Source organism: Carcharhinus amblyrhynchos, chromosome 5, assembly GCF_965287045.1.
Source record: "Carcharhinus amblyrhynchos chromosome 5, sCarAmb.v2.hapA, whole genome shotgun sequence".
NCBI lineage: Eukaryota > Metazoa > Chordata > Chondrichthyes > Carcharhiniformes > Carcharhinidae > Carcharhinus > Carcharhinus amblyrhynchos.
In genome coordinates, this window is record NC_137328.1 from 122,081,217 (window position 1) to 122,098,280 (window position 17,064).

Here is a 17,064-nt window from a genome sequence, read left to right on the forward strand (position 1 = left end):
CCTAAAGACTGAGAGGAGGAGGACATGGTGTTCTAGCCATAGAGGTTGACAGCACTTTGGCCCAATTTGTCCAGTTTTTAATCATTAAGCTAGCCCCAATTGCTGCATTTGGCCCATATCCTTCTATACCCATCTTATCCACGTAACTGTCTAAATGCTTTTTAAAAGACAAAATTGTACCCACCTCTACTAATTCCTCTGGCAGCTCATTCCAGATACTCACCAGTTTCTTTATGGAGAAATTGTATCTCTTCCCTCTCACCTTAAACCTATGCCCACCAGTTTTAGACTCCCCTACCTTTGGGAAAAGTTGTTGACTAACTTACTGCTCTATGCCCCTCATTTTATACACCTCTCTATAAGATCATCCTTAAGCCTCCTACGTGTCAGGGAAAAAAGTCCCAGTCTATCCAGCCTCTCCTTATAACTCAATCCATCAAGTCCTGATAGCATTCTAGTGTGATTTATTGAAGGGCCATAACCAATGTCACAAGAATATTGAGAAAGCAAAGGGAATGCAAGGGATGTATTTCCAGGACAATAAAATAAAATATAAAATGATACTCTTCCTCAGTTTCTGAATGAGATTTTAACCATGGCAGTGTTCCCCAATGGCAGAACAGGAAGTAAGCATCATTTCCACTTGCCTGCTTTTTACTGGTTTCCACATGATTCAAATTACAGTTTAAAGTGTTGGCAGCTTCCACAGGATTCATGTATGATCACAAAGCGGGAGATACTTTTCAATAATGAAATCTACCATCAGCAGACAATGCAACAGGTATGGGCAAGCTATTAAAAAAAACCTCCTAATCAGAGAGGCTCTGCATCACCCCAACTTGTCATGAACATAACAATTATTGAAACTGCAAACATTTTTTCAAAATTTAAACTTCACATTTCATATGTTTCACTTCATTCATGTGTTCAGCATTGTTATTTGTTGTGACTAGCATGGTCAGGGAGCTAAATGGACACACCACACAATTGGCACGTATTGACGGTTACAGGGGAATTAGGGACATTTTCTTTATTGTGGAAGAAACTATTTTGCATTTTAGCATTCGTTCTTTATTGAAATGATCATGTTAGTGACCAGTGTTGTATTCACCACTCTGTGGGACATGGCTGAACTTGCAGGCTCAACTGGCCCTCCCATCTATGCGTTGTAAAGCACTTTATCTGAGATCATTTTCAACGGGACAACTGAAATTTAAATAAGCTCAAAGACTCTGCCAGCTAGCACTCTGTGTAGTGTGGACATTACTGACACCACCCTTTAGGCCCCTCATTTCCTTACCCCGCCCATCTTCCCAGCACATCCAAGGCCAGGCCCTTCCAACTTCACTCCTTGATGGACCTGTTCCCACCCCGTCCTCCTAGGATTCCCCTTCCACTCCTCAATGCTCCTGATTCCACCCCCACCTGAAATGGTGACAAGCTGCCATTCTCCCGTCCCCTGCTCCTATAACAACTTTCCAGTAACTAGAGGCCAATCTGTTTAACAACAGAGCTGGATAAGGTTTTAGAAACAATAATCAAGGGATACAAAAAAAAGACATAAAAGCAAAATACTGTAGATGCTGGAAATCTGAAATAATTACAGAAAATGTTGGAAAAACTCAGCCAGTCTAGAAGCATCTGTGGAGCGAGAAGCAGAGCTCTGAAGAAGAATAATATGGATTCAAAACATCAACTCTGTTTCTCACTCCACAGATGCTGCCAGACCTGCTGATTTTTTTCCAGCTTTTTCTGTTTTTATTTTTATAAAGATTTATTAAAATCCATATTAGTCAGCGACCACTGCATTCCCTTAGGATCTGCTGATGATATCAAAATTGTAGATGTGGCAAACAGTGAAGATGATATCAATCGGCTGCAAAGGGACATAGATAGGCTAACAGTGACAGGTGGAATTTAATACGAGAAGTGTGAAGTGATGCATGTTTCCAGAAAGATTAGGGAGAAATAATATATATTTAATGCTACAATTCTAGAGTGTTTACAGTTACAGAAGGATCTGGGTTTGAGCAGGTCAAGCGAAGATTTATCAGAATAGTTCCAGCGATGAGTTATAAAGGTTATGTTAAGGAAGCAAGGGTTTGTCGTTCTCAAAGAAATAAAGAGAGATTGAGGAGAGCTCTGATAGGAGTGTGCAGGATTATGACAAGCTTCGAGAAGCCTAGTCCAAATTTGCACTCAGTGTTTCCTGTAGTTGTTTGAATTTCTTACCTAACAGGATCTGTGCAAGAAGGAATATGTACTACACAGTAAAGATGCTTTATTTAGAGATTGATGCATGCCTTCTCTTAAAATAAAATACCTTTATGACAGGCAGTAAGTTATTGAAGGCCATGTTTCACTTGAATCATGTAAAACAGAATTCAACATCATTCAAGTGAACATACAGCCAACAAAATCTGCCTACTTCTAATTACTAAAAGTGATGACAATTAAAAGCTATATCTTGATGCCAAACAAATGAGATTACAAAGGTCCCACTGCAACAAACTCTGTTCCTACTCTGTTAGGATGGCTTACTGTAATCAGAATATTTATCCAAGTTTTGTTTTGACTCCTCCCAAAATTAGAATCCTTGGATATTTAACATTTTAATATTCCTCTAATGCAATTAAATTTCAGTATCAACAACATTGGCATTGATTACAAACACACAGTCACCATCTGTACAGTGCAAGTCCACAGACCTGATTAATTAGGCAGAACAGATGAATAATTTAAGCTCATCTGAAACCCTCAGACATACTATTGTCCTAATTCACCAATAGTAAATTTCAGAAATGTACTCAACCAGAATCAGCAGGCACTTGCGTGGTTAGTGGAACTTATTCTGAGGAAATATAATTTTTCATTTGGGAGAATTTATGTTTAAATTCCAGAATGGCCATTATCATGAAAATGAAGATCAAAGACCCCGAAAAGCGCCAAAAATGACCAATTATCCGTAATTGAAGAATGTTTATCCTGCAAACGTTTGCTCAATGTCAGATGTAAAAACATTATGTTCCTAAACTAGATCTTATTAAATAACGATTGAACTTTTATATTGATACCTACGAAATTTATCATTTGTCATAGGCTCCTCAAAGATAATAGCTGCCATCTCCGTTTTAATTAAATTGGGGCAGTTATGCTGCTATTTTCCCTGCTTTAGTTCAATTTCAGTGCTCATGCACTAGATTAGATAATTTATTAATAGCCCCAATTACAGTTCCTCAACCATGCTTTACTAAATCAGTTCTCACTGGGTTTATATGTGTTTGTAATAAGGCAAATAGAAACTTTAATGTGGAACACATCCAAATGTATTATTTAAATGAAATTGCACAATCTGATTTACTGAAATTATGTGGATCCAAGACAATGCCAGTTCAAATGATTGCTTTGCTTTTACTTCTAACAAATATTTAGATGGAGAGAGTCTCGAGAAGTTAGAATTATTTTCTTGCCCACATTACAGTGGAAAAATTTAAGAGTGTTCTGATAGGGGTCTTCAAATTCAAGGCAGATTATGACTGATAAAATAACACAATTTTAAAGTGACCCCAAAATAATTAGAAGGAAACAAGATTTGTTTTTAAACACTGGGTAGTATGTGGATTAGTCTGAAAAGGTGTTCTGGAAGGAGTTTTTGAAAATTGTTAGGGAAACAGAAACATTAAAGGGTCTGCAGAGAAGATGCAGGAGATAACTAGCTGGCTCAAGAAAATAAAAACCACCAGAGTCTCATTATGTCAAAGATCTGTTTCTGTGCTGCCAATTCTAGAATTCAATAAAAATCATATCTTAAAAGCAGGATTGCCTTAAGTGAACAAAAAACAAAACTCCCCACCGCATTTACTCAGATGTCCTCCAAGTAAAAGCACTGTAAATGATTAAATTAATACCAGTAGCACAACATTGAATAGAATAATAGCAAACAAGCTCTACTGAAAATCCATACTGAATTACAAGATATCATATTGGTACTTAGGGCTTACCTTCTTCATACTACATATCAGACCTTTTACAAAAATTATAATTGAAACGGCTAAGGCTCAAATTAATATCTGTTTCTAACAAGAGACCAATGCTGCAATGGGCCAGTGAAAAACTGCAAAAGTTATACCGCAATACAAACTGTCAATAACCTACATCAAAAGTGTTTTACTAAATTCCATTCAAGCAAATAACAAAGTAAGATCTGTATGTATATGTATTTATACACACACACACACACACGTGCACGCACATAAAAACATAGAAAAGTACAGCACAGTACAGACCCTTCAGCCCTCAATGTTGTGCCGAGCTATGTCCAAACCCAAGAACAAGCTATCCCACTCCCTATCATTCTGGTGTGCTCCATGTGCTTATCCAACAACCGCTTGAAAGTTCCTAAAGTGTCTGACTCCACTATCACAGCAGACAGTCTATTCCACACCCCAACCACTCTCTGAGTAAACAGTCTACTTTGGACATTCCTCCTATATCTCCCACCGTGAACATTAAAGTTATGCCCCTTAGTAACAGCTATATCCACCCGAGGAAATAGTCTCTGCACGTCCAGTCTATCTCCCTCATCATCTTATAAACTTCTATTACGTCACCTCTCATCCTCCTCCGCTCTAAAGAGAAAAGCCCCAGCTCCCTCAACATTTCCTCATAAGACCTACCCTCCAAACCAGACAGCATCTTGTTAAATCTCCTCTGATCTCTCCCCAATGCTTCTACATCCTTCTTATAATGAGGTGACCAGAACCACACACACTATTTCAAATGTGGTCTTACCAAGGTCCAGCATAGTTGCAGCATAAACCCACAGCTCTTAAACTCAAACCCCCTGTTAATAAACACGAACACTCTAAGTCTTCTTCACAGCTCTATCCACTTGAGTGGCAACCTTCAGACATCTGTGGATATGACCCCCAAGAACTCTGTTCCTCCACATTCGTCAGATCCCTGCCATTGACCCTGTAATCCACATTCAAGTTTGTCCTACCAAAATGAATCACCTTGCACTTATCAAGGTTAAACTCCATCTGCCACTTTTCAGCCCAGCTCTGCATCCTATCGATGTCTCTTTGCAGCCTACAAGAGCCCTCCACCTCATCCACTACTCCAATCTTGGTGTCATCAGCAAATTTACTAACCCACTCTTCAGCCCCTTCTTCCAAGTCATTGATAAAAATCACAAATAGCAGAGGACCTAGCACTGGTCCCTGTGGTACACCCCTGGTAACTGGCCTCCAGTCTGAAAATTTTCCCTCCACCACCACCATCTGTCTTCAACGAGACAACCAGTCACTTATCCAATCGGCCAAATTTTCTTCTATTCCACACCTCCTTACTTTCTTCATGAGCCTACCACGAGGAACCTTATCAAATGCCTTAATGAAATCCACGTATACGACGCCAACTGCTCTATCTTCATCTACACACTTAGTTACCCCCTCAAAGAATTCAATCAAATTTGTGAGGCAGGACTTCCCCCTCATGAAACCGTGCTGACTATCCCTGATTAAACTGCACCTTTCCAAATGGTCATAAATCCAATCTCTCAGGACCTTTTCCATTAACTTACCGATCATCGAAGTAAGACTAACTGATGTATAATTACCAGGGTCACTCCTATTTCCTTTCTTGAAGGGAGGAACAACATTTGCCATTCTCCAGTTCTCTGGCACAATCCCCGTGGACTTTGAGGACCCAAAGATCAAAGCTAAAGGCTCCACAATCTCATCCCTTGCCTCCCAAAGTATCCTAAGATGTATCCCATCAGGCCCAGGGGACTTATCCACCCTCAGGTTTTTCAAAATTGCTAATACATCTTCCCTCAGAATGTCTACCTTCTCCATCCTGTCAGCCTGTATCACACGCTCATCCTCAAAAACATGGCCCTTCTCCTTAGTGAACACTGAAGAAAAGTATTCATTCAACGCCTCACCTATCTCTTCTGGCTCCATGCACAAGTTCCCAATACTATCCTTGACTGGCCCTAACCTCACCCTGGTCAATCTTTTATTTCTCACATAAGAGTAAAAAACCTTGGGGTTTTCCTCTATCCGACCCGCCAAGGACTTCTCATGCCCCCTTCTAGCTCTCCTAAGCCCTTTTTTTAAACTCATTCCTAGCTACCTTGTAACCCTCAAGCGACCCAACTGAATTTTGTTTTTTCATCCTTACATATGCTTCTGTTTTCCTCTTGACAAGACATTCAACCTCCTTCGTGAACCATAGTTGCCGCACTCGGCCATTTCCTCCCTGCCTGCCAGGGACATACCTTTCAAGGACACGCAGTATTTGTTCCTTGAAAAAGCTCCACTTTTTGTTTGTGCCCATACCTGACAGTTTCTGTTCCCACCTTATGCTCCCTAATTCTTGCCTAATCGCATCATAATTATCCCTGCCCCAATTATAAACCTGGCCCTGCCGTGTGACCCTATCCCTCTCCAATGCAATAATGAAGGACACCGAATTGTGGTCACTATTTCCAAAGTGCCCTCCCACAAACAAATCTAACACTTGGCCTGATTCATTACCCAGTACCAAGTCCAATGTGGCCCCACATCTTGTCAGCTTATCCACATATTGTTTCAGGAAACCCTCCTGCACATTGCGTATATAATCTGATTATATAAAATATATAATTTGTATTATACATTTGTATGAATATATAATCATTAATTTGTATGAATGTATTAATTCATTCATTTTCTGAATATATAATCTGTGTATATAAAATATGGAGTGCCTTTCGCAAACTCAGGATTTTACAGCCAATGAAGTACTTCTGAAGTGCAGAAGTCTAGTCTCTGTCGTAATGAAGTGTATTAAGAAGTCTCACCAGGTTAAATTCCAACAGACTTTAACCTGGTGTTGAGAGACTTGTTACTGTGCCTATCCCAGTCCAACAGTGGCATCTCCACATAACGAAGTGTGGCAGTCAATTCACACACAAGCTCCCACAAGCAGCAATGTAATAACCAAACAATCTGTTTCAGCCATGTTGATTGGAGTATATATATTGTCCACGAATAACATTCCCACTCTTCTTCAAAGCAGTGTTATGGGACTTTTTTTTTTACACCCACTTGCATTGACTGGGCCTCAGTTTAGTGTCAGATTGAGACATCATCTGCATAAATAGTCTGATGATTTATCTCGAGTAACACCTAATTCAAACTGTTACCACAACCAGTGACAGATTTGCAACCAACGCATCAGCCTGATGTTATTTGCTCAAAATACTCCAGACAAGAAGTACCGTCAACAAAAATCACCTTTGGAATGACAAAAACTACAGTTGAAATTATCTAGTTATCATACGGAAGAAATTCTTCACAGTTCAAATGTAAAATTTTTCACTTGCTAATTCAGTACTGCCACAGACAGTTCTCAGCTACAGCAGAATCAGTTGCTGCCATACACATAAGAACATAAGAAATAGGAGCAGGACACAGTCTAAGCATCTTATTTTTTGGGAGTTGACTAAAATTGCGTTTTAATACTTGTGACCTATGGCCCTTGCATGTGACCTAAGGCCCTTGCAACCTAAATTGGACATCCATGCTTTTATATTTCTTCAATTAGCAAGACTAAGTCATTAAGCAGTTTTATTCCACAACAAGGAAATGTACAGAGCAAGTTGTGATCTGGTCTAATTAGTTCTATCAGTAAAACTTATCCGTACAATTATATTAAAATAGTGAAAAGGCTATAATAATGAATTGCTCAACTTTAGTCAGTCCTCTTTCAGAGTAGCGCCTCTCTATTATGTTCCACAGTCTAGTGGTGGGCCTGGCTCCCTCTGCTATAATATAGATGATGAGTGAACAGGAGGAGATGATGACCAGAGGTATTATTGCAAGATTATTAATCCAGAAACTCAGATATTTTGGGGACCCGGGTTCGAATCTCACCACGGCAGATACTGAAATTTGAATTCAATAAAAAATACCTGGAAATAAGATTCTACTGATGACCATGAAACCATTGAAGATTTTCAGAAAAACCCATATGGTTCACTAATTTCCTTATCTGGTCTGGCCTACATGACTCCAGAGCCACAGCAATATGGTCGACTCTCAGCTGCCCTCAGGTAACTAGGGATGGACAATAAATGCTGTCCAGGCAACAACATCCATGTCCCACAAGTGAATAATTTTTAAAAATTCCCAGAAGGAACAGAATTACAGGGACACCAGCAAATTTTAATGTGGATAAGTAATAATCACTTATTGCAAAGACAGTTAGTTTCCTGTCCCGCTCACTCCATCTACCAATAATGTTTCCAACTCCACAAGAGAACATAAGAAATCAGAGCTGGGGTAGGCCAATTGATCTTTCGAGCCTGAGTTTCTATATTGACACTGCAACAAAGTTATTGTGAAAAATCCTTAATTGCCCAACTCCAGCACTGTTTGGGTACACCAAGGGAAAATTTAACATGGCCAATGCACCTAACCAGCACACTTTTACCCGAACAGGTGCCAAATGTGGCGACTAGGGGCTTCACAGTGGCTTCATTGCTGTTTTAATGTAAGCCTACTTGTGACGATAATAAATAAACTTTTTAAAACTCTTTTGGACTGTGGGAGGAAACCTAAACAGACACGGGGAGAACATGCAAACTCCGCAGTGACAGTAACTGAGACTGGAATCAAACCCGGGTCCATGGTGCTGAGGCAGTAGCCTCACTGTGTAGTACCTACCGTGTAGCCCTGATCGCCATGTTCCTGAACTCCAAAAAACTATCAGCTTCTGTCTTGAATATGTTTGCGTTGCAGATTATCCAGCTAAGGGCAACATTTTCACAGCATCTAGCCTGTCAAGTCACTTAAATATTTTAATGGATTTCAATTAGATCACCCATCATTCTTTTGAGCTTCAGGGAACTTGAGCCTAATCTACTCAAGTTTCTCTTGAGAGAACCCCTCAGCCCTCCAGGGAAAGTACATACTTGCTCTAAATAAACTGAACAAGCACAGTACTGGGACAATCATCAACTCATTTAGTGCTTCAATGAAGGATGTTATTAGATACATATCTTTTGGCCTGCAAAATGTACATACAGCAACACTAGATGCACATTACAATCTGTCTTAAAAAACAAAAGATCAGCTGAACTGAAGAAAGCTGAAGGTTATGTTCAAGGTTTTCCCCCATTTGACAAAACTATAAATACATTTCATTATTTAATTGGTGTGCAATTATTCTGTCAATTCTGCTTTGATATCTTCTACTCTTCAGTAACACAGAAGTGTCGGCATTGCAAACTGAAACAGTAAGACGCCTGCAAGATCATTTTCACACCCTTTGGCTTGCAATGGAGCAGAACTAACTTCAGATTAGACAAGAAATGTTCAGGGGGGAGTCTGATAGACTCCCGGGCACGTTATAAACTTAAACAGTGCTAAATGTTCTGAAAACGCAGCTGCTCCTATCTGTACATTAGAAACACAAGTTCACATTTTCAGAATTCCTGGTGGTGTGCGTGGAATTCATAACCAAACAATACAACAGGGACCTTCAGAAGGAATAGGAGCAGGATTAGGTGAAGGATTTTCAAGCCTATTCAGTCACTTAATAGGGCATGGCTGATCTGATTCCAGTCTCAAATCCACTTTCTTGCTCCTTTCCCATAAGCTATGCAGGGGAGCCAAGGGTTAAGAATTTATCTATCTCAGCCTTGAATATATATTCAATAAGTCAGCCTCCACAACACTTTGGGGCTACTACTTTAGACCTGTAACGCAAAATGACTACAGCTTGAAGTACAGTTTTTGGGAGAACTTTAGGAATAAATCTGAGCATCTCTGCCTCCATTCACAATGGGAAACTATTTAATTATATTTCAAATGTTACCAACCCAATTCAACTCTACCATAATTTTAGACCGTGACTAGCCTCTTCAGTTAGAATAAAACAATGTTTTAAAACATTGAATATTGTCTCACTATATTTTTCAGGTTAATTTGTTAATTACATAATTTATATGCAGTGGATATGTCAATTTCTTACGATGCATTAAATAATTCATATAAACGCCATGTCATTTCACGGCAATGTTTTGATATGCCTGGTCAGTATGGAGTAAAGGTATTGCAACAATGTCTGTAGTGCACGTAAAGACTTTGGCGCACTACAGATGCAGTATCTTCAGTATGTACGCACATACCATGGACACCCTGCTTCCGTGAGCCGACTTCACAGCGACTTAAAGCCTTTGTAAACGCTTTTTACTGCAAAGGGAAGATAAACCAACTTTAAGGAAAGGTCGACGTATTCTGTAGCATGTAAAGAGTAATGTAACTGTTTTGAATTATTACAAGCACATGCAACAAGTTAGCTGAAGCCCAAAGTGGATGAATGACTGTTTCATGCTTGCAATTATGAGGCACCTTTGGTAACTGCGAAGGATAAAATGGAAACATGCCATCAGCATTCTTAAAAATAAATTCTGCAAAGCACAAAAGGAAAAAAAATCAGATCTACAGTGCAGTTTTGTAAACTTATCAGAGACATCGTACTACAGTAGAAAACGTTGTGCACTAACAAACCATATACATTTTATGGTGTCACACTCATACCTTTTTGTCTTTGCTTTTCTTGTTATTTTGTTGTATCCCAAACATTTTTTCAATCCCAAACAGTTTACTTGTCAGTTCACTCTTCTGAGACACAGTGCGAAAAGGCTGGCCTAAGCCACTTCCAACTCTATACTTTTCCGTCTGAATCTTGCTCATTGGAGGGGGTAGATCCTGCTTCAGCGTACTACAATTCACACTGGACAGTCCATCTGTAGATTCTGCGTAAGATTCCTGATCACTGCTACTACAATACTGCCAGTCTTTACGAATATGAAGAGGAAGCCATCTTGGAGTTGAACAAGGAGCACTGTTCACTACATCGGATTTTTTAGCCGAAGTAAACATAGACCATGGAGACGTTCCTGGAACATCAAGCCGAGAACTAGGACCAAGGTGCCTGTTACCATTAAGTAAAGAGCAATCATTCTGTGCCAAATCTGAAAGTCGAGGTGCATGGAATTTGCCTTCTAGGTCAGGACGACAACCATTCCACTGAGAAGTACCTTGCATTTGCCCTTTACCTGAAACGTTATTCCAGGCACCGTGGGGGCCATGTTTGTTTGAGTTGGTGCCCAAATCAACAACCAAAACTCTATTGTTCTTTTCCTCTTGACTATAGCATCCAATTCCACTATCACTATTACTACCAGTGCTATTGTTCTGCTGTCCATCGGATAAGTCCCCATCAAGAAAAGCTCTTGCACGCATACTTTCAAATGACTCTCCCATGTCCTTGTACAACACGGATACAAACTGGAGAACAGGTTGAGAGGAAAGGGGAAACTCCAAGCAACCACTAGTATCTGGATCTGGCGTGCACTCGATAGTAAACCGTCTAGCAATACCCTGGTGAATTTTGTGCTGGCAGAGGTCTGGGTCTACCATGAAGACATGACATGAAGTCCTCAGTCCACCATCATTTTCACTAGCAAGGCTATGATCATCAGACACCTGCATGGTGACCAGTCCAAAGAATCTTCGGTCATCTGGGCACACAGCACTAAAGGCCAATTTTTCTGCAGGGTACACAGCCAGTACAACATTTTTGTCGTTGAACAACTTAATGCTGTCATGCATTATCTTCATTAGGACAAGGGAGTGAATCTTTTGCTCAGCACGCAATCGTCGCATGCAGCCACGAATGGCTTGCAAGCTATCATTTTCCAGATTTGAACTAGTTGAAGGCAATTCAATGGAACCCAAGTAGCCTACTATCATCCCAACATTCAAAATACTAGCATCTAGGACAAATCCATCTTGGTTTTCAAGACCATTCACAAAAACAGAGTCATCATTCAATACCTTCTTTACTTCTTCTTCAGAAAGTGAATTGTGGTTTGTTTTTGCACTTCCACGTCTGGTCGGAAATCCACTGGCTTTTTCAGTCGCTTGTCTTTGTTGCTGTACACAAGTCCTACTACACTTGGCAGAATTACTGGGATTATCAAAAAGCATTTTGAATATGCCACCTGATTGTACATCAGCAACAACTTTTTCAGCTCTGTTGAGGCCCAGTACTTTTGATTTTGGTTTACTGTTCATCCAAGCCACTTTGGCTTCATTGAAACAAAGTTCCTCATCACTAGAACCTGTGTCAGAGTGGTTATTACCCTCCGCAATGACAAGTCTCAGCACTCCTGTGCATTGTCCTATCAGTTTCACAACATCTTCGTGAGAGGCTTTAGAGACATTAATGTCATTAACATTAAATATGCGATCACCAGATCGAAGCCCAACATAGTGTGCTGGGCTTCCTTTCAGAATGCAGCTGAGCACACAGGGAGCTTGCCCAGAAAGAGTGAATCCATATCCAGTTCGCCCTCTGGCAATGTCCACATTCCTCAACCGAAGAGCAGGATTGCTGCTTGAACGATGTTTCACCTGATCAGCTTGTCTATGCATTGTTTATTTATATTCCTCCCACTGCACAATGGTAAACTTGAAACAATATCAAAATGGCCAAGGAGCAATCAGTTGTGTGTTTCAGGAAAAAACTCATTGTAGCCATGCCTTTAAACGCCTTGCCAACTCGTGCAAGCTGTCCCAATAAAAGTACCTGAAATGAAACATATAGTATATATCAAACCATAAGCTTCAACTGGGAAAGACACGAAATTTTTAAACTTTAACACAAGTTTTTCATTTCATTTGGGAGCACATCTGGTTTATTGGAGAAAAGTTGTCAAAATCAAACAAGGGCCTTCTGGTGTACAGGATAATTTCATACTAAATTGGCAGTTTTTGACCTTTGTGCTTTGCGATAAGAATCGAGGCTGGTGCAGGTCTGTTAAGTGAACTATCCAATAACAATTTATCCTCTTATATTGATTGTAGTTTCAGAATTTGACCTTGTTTACAAGACAGGTGGAATTCTAATTCATATCAGAGACTTCTTTTTAAAAAAATCCTCTCCAGAGACAGCATTTTCTTCTCCAAAATGACAGTTTTTTTTGTAGGCTAAAAAAACAAAAACTGCTTGGAAAAGAAAATGGAAGGAAAACAGTCCATTTGTCAAGAACTTAGATATGTTAAGAAACATAGATCAAATAAAATTGCACAGAACACAAACTAAGTAGAAAATTGTATTGCAAATGCATGCAACAGAAAAATTAAACAGCCACTGAACTCTTAGCAAATTAAATTGACTGTACTGATGCTATTTTAAATCTGATTCAAATAAAAACGATATCAAATAACAAAGCTTTATAGTAATCTTCTGCATAATTTCAATGTATGTAAATCAAAACTCTATTGTATATTTTAGACTGCAACAAATTTATAATGCCTCAAAATCCAGATGTTCACATCTATATGCCCATAAATAATCAAGGGCTCCCAAAAGTCACTCGGGTTAAGTAATTAAATCTCCCTCATACTTGCAATTCGCACAGGTTTTGAAACTTACCCCCCAAGAGCTGAAAAACACGTTTAAAGTAATACAGTGGGGAACACTACATTCGTAAAGACGCCCGGTTTGAGACCAAAAAAGTAAGCCAAGATCTATTTGGAAAAGGGAGATGGACAGGGACAAAGCTCACTTTGTTTGACTTCGTGGGTTGCCAGAATTACAGCCACTTGGGCGCGGTTTTAAAGGCTTTCTTTATATATAAATAAATATATATAATCTGATGGGCAAAACTCAACTTACACAAGTTTGATTCATAACCGTCGTGTTTGGGCACTACAAAGATAAGGACATCACCCCCCACGCCAGGCTAAGCCCAGAATGATGAGCTTTTTGTCTTGCGTGGCAAAACAGAGAAATACAAAACTAAACAATGGCACAACCTTGAATGATAATCCGACAACTCGCACAATAAAAACAATTCATCAATACACCACGGAAGGAATTACTTTCCCAGTCTTTTACATACCTATTCATCTTATTTCCAAATCCAATGAGGATTCAAAGCATTAGCACATAGCAGTGCTTATATAAATGGAAGACCGTTTCCCCCACCCCCCCCCTTGGGGATCACTCCGAATGGCTCCTTGCTCTCAAACTTTGGAGAGAGACTTCGCTCTCGCTCAGAAAAAAACTTCCACAGGGGGGCGGGGTCAGCGTCGGTGGGCGGGATCGAGGCCTTCTCCCGGACCTGATCGACGGGCGCTTTCGCCAATCAGTGTTGCCGATGTGTGTTTCGGCCGTGTCGCTAAGGGCAACCACGCCGCCGATTGGATGAGGGGGCCGTCAATCAGCTGACGGAGCCCTCCCCTTGCTCTCGATCTGCCTTGAGCGTCGGTTAGGCTGAAGCGCGAGACCGCCTCAAGCTGCAGGCGTTAGCCCGGACTTGATTGACGGACGCCTTCACCAATGAGCGTCAGCAATGTGTGTTTCGGCGCCGTCACTAAGGGCAACCGCCACACTGATTGGAGAAGAGGGACGTCGATCATCTCAAGGTGTCCGCCCCTTCTCTCTGGTAATGACTGAGCACCGGTGAGGTTGAAGACACAGTAAAAAGTCTGACAACACCAGGTTTTAGTCCAACCGATTTATTTGATAATATACTCGCAATAATCGGTTGGACTAAAACCTGGTGTTGTCAGACTTTTTACTGTGTTTACGCCAGTCCAACGCCGGCATACCCACATCGAGGTTGAAGACGCCAGATGGGCTGAAGTTGCCGGTACGTTCCTGCCTGTCATGTAAGGTTTGACTGACCGGCGGTTAGATTCAAAAGCAAGACGGTCCGAGCCGCGACCAAACATTTAAAACCGTTGTCCTTTCCACATTTACTTATTACACATTGTAAAAATAAAATTAACCAAGCATTGATTTCCCCCCCCCCCACCTATAATCGACGTCGTTTGTTTTTTTTTAAATAAACTTTAAAAATACCCTTCTTAAAAACTTTTCTCCCGATTTAAGGATTAAAAATTAAACGGATCAAACTGGTTTCGGAGAATCTTCCACAAATTCTTATTGTTTATTCGACCCTTCCCGGACAGCGATAGGCGCTCGAGCGCGGCTGATCCGTTAAATTTTGAATTGGGATATCGGTTAAGAGCGTTGATATTTGAATTGGAAATAGTTTGTTTAATAAAAGCTCCATAGTGGGCCCTTTCGATCGTGCCTGGAGTGAAACATCTTATGCTAAAATGTAAACTGCAAACCCTTATGACCCAGGCTGTCTTCATTAAATATCTTGGAGTTCCTGACCTGGATTATAACAATAAGAAGTCTCACAACTCCAGGTTAAAGTCCAACAGATTTATTTGGTAGCAACCACCACTAGCTTTAGGAGCACTGCCCCTTCAGGTGAGCAGGAGTTCTGTTCACAAACAGGGCATATAAAGACACAAACTCAATTTACAAAATAATGGTTGGAATGCAAATCTTTACAGAGTAATAAGTCTTAAAGGTACAGACAACGTGAGTAGAGGGAGCGTAAAGCACAGGTTAAAGAGACACGTATTTGTCTCCAGCCAGAACAGTTAGTGAGATTTTGCAAGCCCAGGCAAGTGGTGGGGAATATAGATAGTGTGATATGAACCCAAGATCCCGGTTGAGGCCGTCCTCGTGTGCAGAACTTGGCTGTCAGTCTCTGCTCAGTGACGCTGTACTGTCGTGTGTTGCGAAGGCCACCTTGGAGAATGCTTACCCGAAGATCAGAGGCCGAATGCCTGTGACGGCTGAAGTGTTCCCCCACAGGAAGAGAACACTCCTGCCTGGTGATTGTCAAGCAGTCTTCATTCATCCGTTGTCGTTGCATCTGCATGGTCTCCCCAGTGTACCATGCTTCGGGACATCCTTGCCTGCAGCATATCAGGTAGACAACGTTGGCCAAGTTGCAAGAGTATGTACCGTGTACCTGGTGGATGGTGTTCTCCCGTGGCATCCGTGTCGATGATCTGGCACGTCTTGCTGAGGTTGCTGTGGCAGGGCTGTGTGGTGTTGTGGTCACTGTTCTGCTGAAGGCTGGGTAGTTTGCTGCGGACAATGGTCTGTTTGAGGTTGTGCAGTTGTTTGAAGGCAAGAAGTGGGGGTGTGGGGATGACTTTGGTGAGATGTTCGTCTTCATCGATGACATGTTGAAGGCTCCGGAGAAGATGTCATAGCTTCTCCGCTCCGGGGAAGTGCTGGACGATGAACGTACCCTGTCCGCTGTGTTCCGTTTTGTTTTCTGAGGAGGTCAGTGCAGTTTATCGCTGTGGCGCATCGGAACTGTCTATCGATGAGTCGAGCACGAAATCCTGTTCTTATGAGGGCATCTTTCAGCGTCTGGAGGTGACTGTTGCGATCCTCCTCATCTGAGCAGATCCTGTGTATACGGAGGGCTTGTCCGGTAGAAGATGGCTTCTTTAATGTGTTTAGGGTGGAAGCTGGAGAAATGGAGCATCATGAGGTTATCCATGGGTTGCAGTGTAGTGAAGTGCTGAGGTGACCGTCCTTGATGGAGATGCGTGTGTCCAAGAATGCAACCGATTCCGGAGAGTAGTCCATGGTCATCGATGAACAAGTCACCGATGAACGTGTCTTCAATGAAGACGAGCATCTCACCAAGGCCATTCCCACACCCCCACTTCTTGCCTTCAGACAATCGCACAACCTCAAATAGACCATTGTCCGCAGCAAACTACCCAGTCTTCAGGAGAACAGTGACCACGACACTACACAACTCTGCCACAGCAACCTCAGCAAGACATGCCGGATCATCGACACGGATGCCATCATCTCACGTGAGAACACTATCCACTAGGTGCATGGTACATTCGCTTGCAACTTGACCAACGTTGTCTACCTGATATGCTGCAGGAAAGGATGTCCCAAGGCATGGTACATTGGGGAGACCATGCAGACACTACGACAATGGATGAATGAAGACCGCTTGACAATCACCAGGCAGGAGTGTTCTCTTCCTGTTGGGGAACACTTCAGCAGTCACTTCAGGAGTTTAATCCAGATAAATGCGAAGTAATGTAGGAGGGAGCTATACTGGCAGAACCATCAGGAGTACAGACACACAGAGGG

General features: G+C 41.3%; 1 protein-coding gene across 1 annotated transcript in view; it reads right to left on the reverse strand.

Annotated features, from left to right (window-relative positions):
* rgs12b (regulator of G protein signaling 12b) overlaps positions 1 to 14,090 on the reverse strand; it is a 195,393-nt gene extending 181,303 nt beyond the window's left edge. The window contains exons 1-2 of the mRNA XM_080189495.1: positions 13,967 to 14,090; positions 10,593 to 12,648 (exon numbers count right to left, since the gene is read on the reverse strand). Coding sequence (XP_080045621.1) covers positions 10,593 to 12,494 — 1,902 coding nt within the window. The 5' untranslated portion in view covers positions 12,495 to 12,648; positions 13,967 to 14,090. The remainder of the gene's footprint in view (positions 1 to 10,592; positions 12,649 to 13,966) is intronic.
* Positions 14,091 to 17,064: the final 2,974 nt, after the last annotated feature.